The following is a 15,731-nucleotide window of genomic DNA, read 5'->3' on the forward strand; positions in this document are numbered from 1 at the left end:
AATGGATATTCCTAAAAAAGACTGGCACCAATTAGTCACCTCCAAATGGATTGTTAAATTGGGATTAGATGTGTGCTGCATCCCAGACACTCCCACCTCCACTTCTAAATTTCTATCGATTTCCAAGTTCTGGAAGTTAGCATCCTAGAGCAGGGGTCTTTAAATGTGGCCCTTTTATGATTAGTGGACTTCAACTCCCAGAATTCCTCAGCTAGCGTGCCTGGCTGAGGAATTCTGGGATTTGAAGTCCACAGGTCCTAAAAGGGCCAAGTTTGAAGACCCCTGCTCTAGAGACCACCAGATTAGAAAAAGATGATAGATGTCTTCAAGGGTGGGATTCAAATATGCGAACAATCAGTTCTCTGTGTGGATGCTACTTCCAGAAGTCCTTTCTGGGCCTGGGCAACAAAAAATTAGCTACTGTTTCTGCCGAACTGGTGCAAACTGGCTGAATCCCACCACTGGATATCTTGCAGGCCCTAGACCAGGCCAAATATTGCCTTTTTTCCAACCTGTGCCTCAATATTCTCTTATTTGAGAATGTGGGCTTAGAAATTTAATTAATTAATTAAAACATTTGTGGGCCAGCTTTTTCTTGGCCAAGTTTTAAAATTATTGTAGAAGAAAATGAATGCAGTGCTGCAATAACCTAAATCACAGAAAGCCGCTTACCAGACATTGCAGTGAGATCAGCACTTTGGCTGAATACTTCTGTAATTCCAACCCCTTTCAAAGCATCCTTCAGATCAATTTCCTGTTCTATTGTGAACCTAGAGGGAGAGAAAAAAAAGAAAGTCTTAACTCCCTTTGCTCTAAAAAAGAAGTAAAGATGCAAATTGTCGCTAGAAAAACAGGGTGGGGGCGGGAGGGGGAGAAAAGAATATAATATAATAACTGCCTACAAGGCATTCAGGTAGCTCAGCAGGAAAAAAACACATTACAAAGAGAGAGATACTCAGAGAGACAATGCATTGAACTGACATTCATCACTAGCTTATTCCTGGTTATTATCTTGTTTGCAGTAATACCCTGAGACTAATTGTTTTGCAGTCATACAACATCACCCTTGCAAAGGACTTGAGTCAATAGAAATTTTGGGAGGAGAGCCTGTGTATACAAAGCAAAATGAAATGCAGTCAGTTTTAAACAGCATCACGAACCTGCATAACAGAACATGGGGGAAAAAATACAACAAAGCAGTTACAAACAGAACAAAGAAACAGAGAAGATAAATAAACAAGAGCTTTATTTATAAAAACTGCATCACTACTGTATGCAGCAAACAGCCAAACCTGGCACAATCTCTTGCTGTTTTCAACTCCCCAACCTGAAGGAAGGAAGGAAGGAAGGAAGGAAGGAAGGAAGGAAGGAAGGAAGGAAGGAAGGAAGGAAGGAAGGAAATAAATTAGTTTGCAAACTTTAAGCTTAATATACCAAGCATTCTGAAACTGATTGTCAACTAACCATAAATTTGGAACAATATCCCTCCCCCAGAATATGGTCTCAGAACTAAACCTTGCTTGTTCTCAGGGAATTCACAGAATTCTCTGTGAGAAACTCACAGAACTCAAAATAGCAAGAATGTTCTGTTGCAACAAAATTAAAAAAACAACATTTTGAATGTTCTATTAATGACAATTCTTTATGTGCTCCTCGTTCCCTTGTTTTTTCATATCAAAGCAGCAAGAGTACATGTGACGGCAATCCATGCTAACTACTACCAGCCAGTCAACTTTGCAGAAAGATTGGCAAAGGGGATGTTTCATTTTTTCCTCCTGAAAGCGTACATATTTTTACATGGACTCTGAAGCTTCCTATCTACATATAAGCAAATGCTCATTCACTTAGTACATGTATGCTCCCAGCAAGCCAACCACAGCAAACAAACTCAGGCAGTCAAACAGAAATTTGTCAAGTTTCATAGCAGCAATCCAGTTGCAAGCTTCTGACGCTACTCTTAAGTCTTCCCCAGGTTTTTATTAATAGCAGAGTAGGATCCAGAAAACTTCCTTCTCCTGTTCCTTGGTATCCCTCCCCATGCCTGGATGATGAATTCTGGGAATTGAAGTCCACAAGTCTTAAAGTGGCCAAGTTTGAAGACCCCTGTTGCATAGCCTTTCAAAGGAAGCTGGTGAGGACATTGTGTGGCTCAGTCCTAAACTCATGGTATAGGACAGGGGTCTGCAACCATGACAACTTTAAGACTTCTGGACTTCAGCTCCCAGAATTCCTCAGCCTCAGTCCACAAGTCTTAAAGTTGTCAAGTTTGCAACCCCTGGTATAGCACAACCCTTCTTTCTAGTCCCCCAGCAGCACAAAATATTTAAGAGGAATGAATTTTGCATTTCAGCAGGATTTCGGGAACTACAGGCTCATTTCTGCTTTAGGAATCCTGATTTCAGCTAGTCTGTTTTCCCCATTCTACAGTAGCACACTGGTAGAAGTATACTAGAGGCGTGTCATCCTATTCCTATAATTGTAATGTTATTACTAGCTAATATGTTATTCTAATATATGTTTGCATTCGTTGCTGCCCTTAGATAAACTAAGGGGATTACATGGACAAATAAATGTATGGAAACTCTGTTAACTCTCAGCCGCACTAGGTAGACCAGACTAAGAAATCAATTCCCCAGGAAGGTTAACACCACTTTTATTGAGATTGCCTAGGACAGAATGTTGAAAGCCCAATTGTGTTATATCTCCTCCCCTTCTTAACTGGGGAAGTGTGTGTTTGAGCTACTTCAGACCATTATTTGAATGTTCTCAACTCACAATATGCTTTTCCCCTTTTTTGCCTTGGCAACAGAGTTTGCATATTTCTATCGAGGTCATCTTCCTTATTCTCTACATCAGGGGCTGGTTTCATCATACCAAAGCCACATCCACCCCATTGCCAGCAACACAAAAAGAGTTGCGATACGTTGCGACACGTCATGTGACGTGGCGAGTTTGACACCCGTGCTCTACTACATCAACTACCCAAAAGGACCCTTGATAGGAAAGGATTAAGCGGGGCCGAAAATTGACCCCGCCATCCATAACAAGGCTGTCATTAGTGGCCTTTTCTTTGGTGTTCTATGCATGTATGTTGTAGGATTTGAGCAAATACATTTAAAGCCTCCATACTTATTTTGCTTATTATCCCAACAAACAAAATGGACAAAAAAGACCCTCATCCTGTGCAATTTTGGGAATACAATTGTGACGCAGAGCTCCGTGGGCAACATAACAGGGACTGGAAATTGCATACAGGTAATCCCTGACCTACAACCATTTGACGTTACAGCAGCACTGAAAAATGTGACTTACAACCTGTCCTTACGTTTATGGCCATTCTCTCAGTCATGCGATCAAAATTTAGACGCTTGGCAACTGGCGCGTGTTTACCCAGTGGAAGCGTCCTGCAGTCACGTGATCGCCACTGGTGATCTTCCCACTTGGCTTCTGACAATCAAACTCAATGAAGGAAGCCAGATTCACTTAAAGACTGTATCATTCACTTAACTGCAGTGATTCGCTCAACAACTGTGGCAAAGAAGTCGATAAAATGAGATGCGACTCACTTAACAATTGCCTTGCTTAGCAATGGAAATTCTGACCCCAATTGTGGTTGTAAATCAAAGATAACCCTAACCCTATACATACAGTTTTCTAGTTGCCCACATTCTTTCACTACAGTTTGACAATACACAGTTTGACAACACACTCACAGAACTGAGTGGTGCCTCCTGAGAAATAAACCATTTTCTACTCATATTGAACAAAGTCCAGTTTTGTCCCATCTCATTTCCTCTTCTATTGCTTTGCAAGGCACAGCTGAAACTGTGAAACTTGCTAAGTTGCTATGACAGTAAAACAAAGCATTTTAGATTTCTATGACAGTTTGTGATTTTGTTATGTGCTCAGGAGAGAGATAATAACTTTTGGCACTGGCTGGCATGTCCTTGGAGTCTGCCAGTTACAGCATGGAGGAAAAGACAATATACGGGAGATTTATTTGATCCAAATAGAAATCTTTCTTATTGTCACCTCCAATTTTCTGGTTGAAAAGTTGATTCTGCCGCTTAACTTGAGGGAGGAAAAAAACAAAAATAAACCAGGAATGTCAGTGAACTTTGTCAGATTTTTTTTTCCAAAGAACACATTACACAATAGTGACCTTACAGATTAGTATCTACAATCATATTTAGATGGAATAATATTTAGAGTTACGTTTTTGGTGCGGGCCACTACAGATGTGTCTGGGTGATAACTTACAGAAAGGATTGAACAAATTGATCAAATTTTATATTACTGGAGCTTTGCCTCTGATTCAGGGACCTTGGTTCTGTAGTATGAGGAAGTGTAAAAACCACTATTTTTTTAAACCCAGGGAATTTGAGTAGCTGGGAGGTGGGACATAAACACTACTTTGGAGAAGCAAAGACCTGCAGGCTGTGGGGATCCAGCCATTTCGCACTCGTAAATGGCCCCAGAATTATTTGCATAAGTAGTCCTTGACTTACCGTATATACTTGAGTATAAGCCAAATTTTTCAGCCCACTTTTTGGGCTGAAAAATTCCACTTTGGCTTATACTCCAGTCAACAACTTACCGAGGACTTGTGCGCGGCCGAGGCTTTGGTGCTTCCGGGATCGCGCGCACCTCTCCCAAGCCACCGCCGTCCGCAGACCTGCCAAAGTTTGGGGAGGTTTGGGGAGGTGTGCGCGCACCTCCCCAAACCTCCCCAAACGTCGGCAGGTCTCCGGACCTCCGTGCCCTGCCTGCCTGCTTCTTTCCGCTGCGGAAAGAAGCAGACCTCCGCGCCCTGCCTGCCTGCTTCTTTCCGCTGCGGAAAGAAGCAGACCTCCGCGCCCTGCTTGCCTGCTTCTTTCCGCTGCGGAAAGAAGCAGACGTCCGCGCCCTGCCTGCCTGCTTCTTTCCGCTGCGGAAAGAAGCAGGCAGGCAGGGCGCGGAGGTCTGCTTCTTTCCGCAGCGGAAAGAAGCAGGCAGGCAGGGCATGGAGGTCCGGAGACCTGCCGACGTTTGGGGAGGTTTGGGGAGGTGCGCGCGCACCTCCCCAAACCTCCCCAAACTTTGGCAGGTCTCCGGACGGTGGCGGCTTGGGAGAGGTGCGCGCGATCCTGGAAGCACCGAAGCAAGTCCTCGGTAAGCTCCGGGCGGTCACTTGCTTCGCGTCTCCTGAGGGAAGGGGGGGCGACTGGAGCGGGCGTGTTTCCTCGCCTGCTGGGCGCCGCGATTTGCCCGGGGAACGCGTGGGCCCCGAATGGCAGCGTGGAGCGAGGAAGCGGACAGCCAGGGCTTCCCCGAGAGCAGCGGCCACACAGGGTATTCCTGTGTATTCAGGCTTGCAAAATGGCGGATCGAGCCTCTGCTGGCGGCAGAGGCTTGCAGAGCGCGGATCCAGCCTCCGCCAGCGGCGGAGGCTTGCAGAACGGCGGATCGGCTTATACTCAAGTCAACAACTTTTTCCAGTTTTTGGGGGTGAAATTGGGGGTCTCGGCTTATACTCGAGTCGGCTTATACTCAAGTATATACGGTACAATTATTCATTTAACGATCATTTGATGTTACAATGACACTGAAAAAAGTGACTGATCCTCACAACTGTCACAGCATCCCCAAAGTCACGTGATCAAAATTTGGCTGCTTGGCAATTGGCATGTATTTATGACTATTGCAATATCCCAGGGTCATGTGATCTACCCAGCTGCCTTCCGACAAAGTCAATGGGGAAAACTGGATTCGCTTAACGACTGTGGATTCACTTAACAACTGCAGTAATTCACTTAAATAACCAGGGCAAAAAAGATTGTAAAAATCAGGTGTGACTAATCTCTTGCTTAGGAATGGAAATTCTGTTCCCAGTTGTTGTAAGTCAAGGGCAACCTGTATTTTCCTATAATGGGTGGGTGGGTTTTTTCCTTTAACCAAATTAAACTATAAGGGAGGCTACCCTGCAGGTTTTGGGTTTCCTGTCTCAAAATCACAAAAAAATCAAACACTGATTGGCAGCAATTCTGGATGGAAATAATCCCATCACCTAAAAAGTAGAATTTGAAGTCTTCCTACAGCTTGGTGGTTCATCCCTGCCTTAATGACTGTCCTCACTGAGGAATCGGTTCTCTTCATGCATGCTTCGCCTCATTCAAGGATTTGTCTATCGGTCCGAGTAGACTGCGATCTTTCAGCAGGATATAAGATTGGGAGCTGCCTTTTATACCCAGACAATTCTTTTTCCCTACCAGAATTTGTTAAAGCCTTCTATAAATATTAATGAGCGAAGCAGAGATGAGAACAGATAAGCTTGATGCCATTTCTCACCAGTGTTATTTTCATAAAAGGGACAAAAGTGGTAGCTAATGTAATAAGCTTGGGGTGCAGTTCTCCAATACGGTCTTTCCCTTATTAAATTCCAGAGATTAATTACAGGCCTCAAGCTTGAATTTCTCTGAGGACTTGCAAGCAGGTCTGCTGAATGTTATCAATGGGCTCCATAAATATTTTGTAAATATTTTGTTATCTCTCTATGTATATTTTTAAGAAGTGTGCGTGTGTGTGTGTGAGAGAGAGAGAGAGAGGGAGAACCACAGGAGAGAAATTAGGGAAATGTCATTTGTGGCTTGCAGGTCCAATAGTAGAAAAAAAAGAAGTTAAAACTTTTATTCCTCTGAATAATGCCATTCAATTATAAAATAAGTGTTTTTAAAACTTCTACATTTGTAAAAGGGCTAAATGACTAAGCCAAACCGAGTTAATCACAACATTTCAAATTTTCTGTCTATACTATCTGTGTCCAACTGAAAGCGCAGTTTGCTTGTCTTAATAGCAAAGTGGAAAAACAGCAAAAGAGCGCACATTGTTTAAATTATATTTGGTTTTGTTCTTGAAGTATCATTTCTGAGCCAAAGCAATCAACATTTTAAATCTATTTTGGCATAGCAAGGAAACAGACCATGAAACTAATTTGCAAAACCATCTTCTAAACACAGTTTAGCCGAAGAATATAAAAGGCATGACAACTACGGTAATAACAGTAACCAAGGTTCTCCATGAACCCCTTCCCCTCTACTGCTGTCTTGGCGTCTTGCAAAAGAGATGAGGGATCATTATTTCCTTGCTAGCAGTAAGAAGGGCTGCTAATCCTTCCCTCAAGCGAGTCCTTACAAAGCCATTGCATTTTCTAGGCGTTTCAAACACACAGTTTTATCCTCCTCCTTAACCCTACCGAAATGTAGGCAGCAGTTAGGTTATTCATTTTAGGACAAGCAATATTATGTAAATAAATATGCATAATAGCGACAAGAAGTGAGAAGTAATGGTAAAAAAAACCCTCAAAGTCATGAAGTAAGAGAAAAATAAATCTACATCTAGTTTGCACCAAGGCTTGCTACTCCTGTCCACATTTTTTCTGTCCTTCCAGATCATGCTCATTTCTGTTAAGCTCATACATTGATTCAAGCGCCACTTTTTGTTCTTAAATGTCTCAGTTCTTTTCCAGGATTTCATTACGGTAACTTCATCCAATAATTTAATTTATATACAGGTAGCCTCGACTCACAACCATTCATTTAGTGACCATTCGAAGTTGCAATGGCATTGAAAAAAAGTGACTTGTGACCATTTTTCACACTTAGCAACCGTTGCAGCACCCCCATGGTCATGTGATCAAAATTCGGACCCTTAGCAACTGGTATGTGTTTAAGACGGTTGCAGTGTCACCTTTTGCAACCTTCTGATAAGCAAAGTCAATGGGGAAGCCAGATTCACTTATCAACTGAGTTAGTAACTTAATAGCTGGAGTGATTCACTTAACAACTGTGGCAAGAAAGGTTTCAAAACTGGGCAAAACTAACTTAACAACTACCGTAGTTTCCGGCATATAAGACTACTTTTTAACCCATGAAAATCTTCTCAAAAGTCAGGGGTCATCTTATACGCCAGGTGCTGAAAATTTAGGGACAGGGCTGGCTGGAAAACCTGGAGCGGATCTTCCATTTAGTCTGCACAGGGAAAGCGGGACCAATTGGAGAAGAAGCTGCAGTGTGTGATTTTTTACAGGCTGGGGTCTGGGCATCTTTCCTTCTAAAGTTGAAGAGCAGCTGTAGTATATCCCAACTTGAAAAGCAGGTGGGGAAGGCAGCAGCCAGAGCAGCGGCTTAGCTGTAAGGACACATTTGACTTAGGAACTGGGCGGGCTGGCTGGAAAACCTGGAGCGGATCTCACATTTGGTCTTTTTTTTTTAAATCCCATTTATATCCTGCCCTTCTCCGAAGACTCAGGGTGGCTTACAATTTAAAGCACAAATCAATGTGCTTAGCAATAGCCTTCATTCTGTGTATATGCCTGTTTATTAGGGCTTTCACCCCCCCAAGCAGCATTATTACAAAGTCAGCTTATTGGCCCCAACAATCTGGGTCCTCATTTTACCTACGTTGGAAGGATGGAAAGCTGAGTCAACCTTGAGCCTGGTGGGATGCGAACCTGCACTAATTGCAGACAGCTTGTGTTACTTAAGGCTCTGCGCAGGGAAAGCTTTAGAGTGAATTAGGAAAAGTGAAAAAGTGAATTAGGAAAATAGGGAATGGTTGCTAGAATCAGGGGCTGCCACAAAGAAGAGGGAGTCAAGCTATTCTCCAAAGCACCTGAAAGCAGGACAAGGAGTAATGGATGGAAACTAATCAAGGAGAGAAGCAACCTAGAACTAAGGAGAAACTTCCTGACAGAACAATTAACCAGTGGAACAACCTGCCTCCAGAAGTGGTGAATGCTCCAACACTGGAAGTTTTTAAGAAGAGACTGGACAGCCATTTGTCTGAAATGGTATAGGGTTTCCTGCCTTAGCAGGGGGTTGGACTAGATGACCTCCAAGGTCCCCTCCAACAACAACTTCTTCTTCTTCTTCTTCTTCTTCTTCTTCTTCTTCTTCTTCTTCTTCTTCTTCTTCTTCTTCTTCTTCTTATTATTATTATTATTATTATTATTATTATTATTATTATTATTATTATTATTATTATATCCACTTGCACTGTTTTATGTTTACATGCTTGATGACAAACAGCCTTATGTTTATAAGTGACAGTTTTCCTCCTAAGCACCTGCATGTCATAAGCATTTGAATTAAAATTACCATATTAAAATCAAATCTGATGTTTTTAAATTTTTATTTGGTGTGCGTTGGAAGAGGGGTAGTCTTATACGGCGAGTATAGCCCAAACCCTATAATTTAACAGGAAATGTAGGGGGTCGTCTTATACGCCCAGTCGTCTTATACGTCAGAAAATACGGTATCTTGCTTAGCAATGAAAATTTTGGGCTTAGTTGTCCTTGTACATTGAGGACTAACTGTAATTTATTTTGTATAATTTATAATACAAATTATATAAAAATTGTGCTTTGCTCTTCCTCCATAGATCTGTTTTGCTATTCAATTTTTTAAAAAATTATTTCATTGATTTAAATTATTTATATCGTTGCCCCACTCACAGCAGTGACTTTAGGTGACCATATTATCTCAGTATAGTTATTTTTGTACTGGTCACTCATTGTTGTATTCAATCCGTGTTCACTAATTATCTAGTCATGCTTCATTCATCCATTCTTGCATTAGCTTTTATCAGGATTTATTCGTCTTAAAATATCTTATCCATTTCCTCACATTTAGTAAGCATTCTTCCGAGGAACACAAATTCCACACTCTGTACTTGCTCTATTTTTTTCACCATTTATGCTTAACTTGCAATTGTTCATTCCATTTATCCTGTTAAATACTCTTGTCCTAATTTTTGATACATTAATTTTGAAATCTATATATCTGCTTACTGTGTGTTTAATTAACTTTTACTTTTCCCAAGACGAGACAAAGTCCTAAAATCCTATAAATGTGGGCTTTTCTTAACATTTCATCTCTGTGGCTGGCACGGGAAATGGGTGAGGGAGAAATGAAATATTGCCTAAAACAAATAGAAGATGGGTAAAATCTACTCCCAACAAACTTGTTTTCTGTGGTGCTAAGTATAGCCGAGCAATCTGATTTCAGGGCTTCAGAGGTTTCATTTCATTTCATTTCATTTTATTAAATTTGTATACCGCCCTTCTCCTGAAGGACTCAGGGCGGTGAACAGGGCATATATAAATAGCAATACAAAAATTAAAAGAAAATTAAACAAGTGCCCAGATAAAAAACAATAGCAATATAAAAAACCCATTAAAAACCCTAACGTCCCCCATCAGGCCAGACCAGCTTGTTCAAATAAATGGGTCTTCAGACCGCGCCGGAAGGAGCGAAGGTCCGGTGCCATCCGGAGCTCAACCGGCAGTTGGTTCCATAGAGCCGGAGCGCCCACAGAGAAGGCCCTCCCCCTGGGGGCCACCAGCCGACATTCCCTGACCGGAGGCACCGTGAGGAGGCCCTCTCTGTGGGAACGCACAGGGCGGAGGGAAGTTGACGCCGGCAGCAGGTGGTCCCTGAGGTACCCCGGACCCATGCCATGTAAGGACTTGAAGATCATAACCAAAACCTTGAATCTCACCCAGAAGACAACTGGTAACCAATGTAGCTCGCGGAGCAAAGGTGTAACATGGGAGTACCGGGAAACTCCCAAGACAACTCTCGCAGCCGCATTCTGTACCAGTTGGAGCCTCCGAGTGGTCTTCAAGGGAAACCCCATGTAAAGAGCATTGCAGTAGTCCAGGCGAGAGGTCACGAGCGCATGAGTGACCGTACACAGGGCATCCGGGTCCAGATAGGGCCGCAACTGGCGCACCAGGCGAACCTGGGCGAATGCCCCCCTAGTCACGGCTACTATATGGTCTTCCAGGGTAAGCTGTGAATCTAGGAGGACTCCCAAGTTGCGAGCCCTATCCACGGGGGGTAAAAACTCACCCCCCATAGAGAGAGGTGGAATATTTTGAATGTCCCGGGATGCCGGAATGCACAGCCACTCAGTCTTGTCAGGTTAAAACTAGATTATATTTTTGAATCAAATGGATTACTGAAACAATTTCAAAAGATGACCATTTATGCCACAGTAGCAAATACTATGGAAAGCTCAACAGAAGGGCATAGCACAGCACTGACAAATGTTTGTAGAGGTTGAAAAATATTTAGAGAATAAACCCAAGGAAAATTGTTAATGGAAAAATAGCCTAATGAGAATGCTTAAGTGTTCACATCTTCCCAGGTAAGAGACAGAAAAATGCCAACAAAGAGGGAATATAATGAAGCACCCTAAATAAAAGGGGCATACTGTAATGTTTGTGTGCTATTGTACAAATAGTAGAGACAGGTAAGTAGTAAACATTCCTCAGTTTTCCAAATGTATTTGAATCCCACAGAAGAATTTCAGTGGAGGAAAAAAGGGCTATTTGTCATACAATAGTACAAAACTTACTTGCTCTTACCCCAAATAATACACGCTAAAAAAAATCATTATTTGAAAATCTTGCGATTCTCCTTTAGTGCAGTGATAAGGACAAAACAGGTCAGATTGGTTCAGATAAGGTTGTGCAACATTTTGGATAAGAAGAGAGAAATCAGATTTGAAGTGAAAAAGGCATAGGAAAAAGATGCAGCTTCTTTAAGAGACTTCCATCGCTGGTGCTACATCTGGGCCTAAACATCTTCCAAATCAGATTTCTTCCTTTGAACCTAAAGGGTTTGTAGCCCAGGAAAAACAGAATAAAGCCACAGATGTTGGCAACCAAGTGAAACAACCATCTGATGAATTTTCATACAAGATATCCTTGCCTCTTAAGCACCATTAAGCATACTGTGTAACCATGGAGTATTCAACACGAGGGTGTTTATTTTGAAGAGATATGCACTGTTTCAAAAACCTGATAAATTAGAAGCAAGAAGGCATTCTAATTAGAATTTAAATGAAACATGTTAGCATTCAATAACTTTAAAATGCAATGCTTTTTCAAGCAAGGTTTCATTAGAATGGCTCATAATGGAGAAAATTAAACTTATCTGACAGCATACTTTGTATATTCCAAAGACAATGGAATAGACATACATAGAGATAGTAGAATGTGTTAGGTGAATGGCTTGCCTTCAGAAGTTGTAGGTGCTCCACCACTGGAGGTTTTCAAGAAGAGATTGGACAACCATTTATCTGAAATGGCATAGGGTTGGATTAGAAGACCTCTAAGGTCCTTTCCAACAATGGTATTCTGTTATTGGGCCCATTTCTCATTTGCAGCTTTAATAGGTTTTCCCAAAGTGGCATTAAGCCTTAAATGAAACCAAACAACTTAGCAGATATACAGAAAAAATAAAATCAGCATGGGGCACCACTTAGTCCCTTACACATTGTCAATAATTTTTAAAAAGCATAGGCTCTTTAGGCTCTCTAGCGCTGTCTTTCTTACCCTTAACTGATGTGTGGACTTCAACTCCCAGAATTCCCTAGCTAACATATTGGCTGGGGAATTCTGGGGACTGAAGTCCACACACCTTAAAGATGCTAAGATTGAAAAAAAAACAACAACACTGCTCTAGCAAAACATAGGTTCAGGTGAACATAACTACTTTAAAGAAAGTTGGATGAAATGAAAAGAAAAATACATGGAATGGGAGAATGCATTAACAAGTGTAACATTTTAGACCTGTCTCTCTAAAGTCAGGTTGTCCAGGTGCTTGGGGTGAAATTATCAGAATTCTATGTCAGCATAGAAACAGAGGTTGCCATTTGGACACTAGGTTAGGAGAAAGGCATTTTAAAATGTTATTCATGGAGGAAAATGAGAAAAAAAGAGAACACTGAGGAGATATAAGCTACTTTTTGGTTGGGGAAATCAAGAACATCTGAATGCCTTTAAGTAAAGGCATTTTCTCATATCCAGCCTGAAAATATTCTGCAGAGGAAACTGAAAAGCAAGGGCAACATATATTAGGACAACTCTGACTACAGAAGAGAAGATGGGTTCCATGTGGATGTAAAGCTGTCTTCAACAGCTTACTTTCAAAAAAAGCCCAAAGCAAAGCTCCTTTTTTTCTTTACGTGAAATTCCTTTAAAGAGTCACGGTACCATCTAGCCTGGTGTAGAGTAGGGATGTGAGGCTTAAGTTGATCCACCCCGCCACCCACATTTAAAGAAACAGAAGTCTTATCATCTCTTTGCATCATTCTTTTTGAATTGTATAAGACTTTCTCAAACCATGCACTTTTGAAAACAAATTGTGATAGACTTATTATGTTAAGCCTCTTATTTTTAACTCTATTGTTTCCACCCTATCAAGTCAAAGGACAGAGAACTTGAAAGCTTTCACAGGCAGTCTTGCAGATCCCTGTCAGATTCCATCTCAGCTATGGAAAACAGTTGGGGAGATCAGCAGAGGAGATGGAAAAAAATGATTAATCAATCTTTAACTAAAGAATATCTTCCATTTTGTGAACACATTTCATTAATGTGTTTCTTGTCTACTGAGTTTTTACATACAAACTGTTAAGTTGCTTTACTCATGCGTTCATTATTTTTATTGGCTCCTTCAAGTACTATTTAGTAGAAAAGAAGGATATAAACATTTCTTAAATCAAATAAATATTGCCCAAATGTTTCTCACGACAACTTTCTCATACATCCTCACATCTACTCTCCACTGAATAACATTTCCATTTTACACATGAGGAACTGAGTTAAATATTTATGTTTATCTTACAAAGGCTGCAGAACTACTGTATCTCAGAATAATAAATACTGACCACACTGGAACATCAGAAGCTTACGGTCTTTTCTTTTAATGGCTGAAAAGTCACCAAACTGCATAATAAGTCTTGAAACAGATTTAACAAAAGATTCTCTCACACACTTTTCTCCAATTCATCTAATTCACTGGATCTATCACTGAATTCTAGGAAACACAGGAAAACTTGTCCCTTGTGACATGTATAATAAAAGCATCAACTTTACACTGTCACCTCAGTCTACGTAATTCTAAATATCTACTCTAGATTCTGCCTTTCCAAAGTGTTTCCTTAATGCAGGGGTGTCAAGTTGCTGGCCCACGGGCCAGTTGCATTATGCAGAGGCTGCGCCCACCCCAGCTCTGGCAATGTGAAAAAAGTCACAATACGTCACAACACGTCACATGACGCGGTGAGTTTGACAACTGTGCCTTAATGGATCAAACATTTCTCATTCTCTTTTTTTCTGCCTTCACTCTTTAACTCCCTCCGTAGTAGTCCAAACTAACTGGTTTTTCAGAAGAAGAAATGGATTCCCACCTTGGAAGATACACCTCAACCTTCTGTTTCTTCATAGAGGTTGCCCATTCCTCAATCAGCTGGGCTTTGACCAAAGGCTCCAGTGTGGCTAGTGGCACTTCCTGTCTGGAGAGAACAATCATCATGCTGAACTCATCTCCCTCATACGGTATTTCCAAGACTTGATAAATGCCTCCTGCTTCATTGGATCCATCACTGAATTCCCCTAAAAAAAAAAGAGTTGCATTTTTTCATCCAGATGGAAAATATTCCTCCATTATTATTATTTTTGGTTAAAAAAAAGATAAAATAGGGCACTGTCATTTTTTAGTTGGTTTGTGCTTTGGGCATGCATAGCTTACCATTATAGATGTCATGGAATGCAGTAAGGAGGTGAATTCCCAGGAGAGAGGGGGTGCATTCCTGTCAGGTGCAAACAACCAGAACTACCTGTAAACAGCTAGAGTAAGCAAATCTATTGTCTGTCTATGTTACAGGAATCTCTGAAGGCTGCTTGCCTTCTCCTGGGAACAACTACAGTAGATGAGGCTTTATGCATCTTCACTGTCTGTGCACTGATTCCCAGCATCTCCAGATATTTTGTGTGGGAGAAAGAGGGTGAAGATAGCCCTCACGAACAGTTTACAAAGTGAATGTAGATGCAGATAGTGGAGTACTCCCTGGCAAGATTTTGTCTATAGGTGTTAAATAAACAATAAAGATCTCAGCTTGGAAGAACTGCCACATTTCATTCTTGGTTTGGGGCCTGACATATGTTTAAACCTGAAAGTTGGATCCAAACTGAATCCCAAATCATGAATGTGCAATGTGGTTTGAAGTTTCAAATGCACAGGAAAGAAATTATGTGGAGGTTTTTTTGCCAATTTTTGTTTCTCTGTAAACTGAACTTTATAACTTTGTGAGTTGATCCCTATAATCTAAACATTCAGGCATTAGTAAAGTAACAATGCAAACAATGGTTTGCTAATTGCCTTCAAATGGCCGTTTCAAATCATAACAAGTCAACCAGTTTATAACAAGTTTGGCTTCAGATAATGAAGAAAAGCATTTCATGTCTAAATCCAGCTAAAATATTTCCTTTTGTGTCTCAAAGTATTTGAATTTTAAAATGATATGTAGATGAAAAATAGAAGCCCATTTCTGAAACCAAACATATTTCGCCCTTGATAATGCAGGATGAGAGGCTGCTTGGAATTATTGCTATACATTGGCTGGATTATAAAAAGACATCCAAAATAATGTGAATAATCTACAGGGCTGAATTGGAAAGGGGTCATTGGACAGTCAAGAACCTTGTTAACCAGCTATTAATTTTGGGATGTATATATGGGAACCATATGGTATTTTATCAAATGTGAATTTGGAGCTACCTTTCAACTGTCAAGCCTATTTATTCCAAACAAGGAAAAAGAACATGCCCTTTGCAACTGTGAAATATTCAACAATATTTTAATTTGTTTTTCTCCTGTCTGGAACAAGGAGTAATAGCTAAAGCA

General features: G+C 41.0%; 1 protein-coding gene across 4 annotated transcripts in view; it reads right to left on the minus strand.

Moving 5' to 3' along the window:
• SERPINI1 (serpin family I member 1) overlaps nucleotides 1-15,731 on the minus strand; it is a 112,548-nt gene that overhangs the window by 19,201 nt on the left and 77,616 nt on the right. For all 4 annotated transcript variants that reach the window (XM_083365068.1, XM_083365071.1, XM_083365070.1 and 1 more), the window contains exons 5-6: nucleotides 14,236-14,440; nucleotides 673-770 (exon numbers count right to left, since the gene is read on the minus strand). In XM_083365068.1, coding sequence (XP_083221194.1) covers nucleotides 673-770; nucleotides 14,236-14,440 — 303 coding nt within the window. The remainder of the gene's footprint in view (nucleotides 1-672; nucleotides 771-14,235; nucleotides 14,441-15,731) is intronic.

Source organism: Vipera ursinii (assembly GCF_947247035.1).
Source record: "Vipera ursinii genome assembly, chromosome: 5".
Classification (NCBI taxonomy): domain Eukaryota; kingdom Metazoa; phylum Chordata; class Lepidosauria; order Squamata; family Viperidae; genus Vipera; species Vipera ursinii.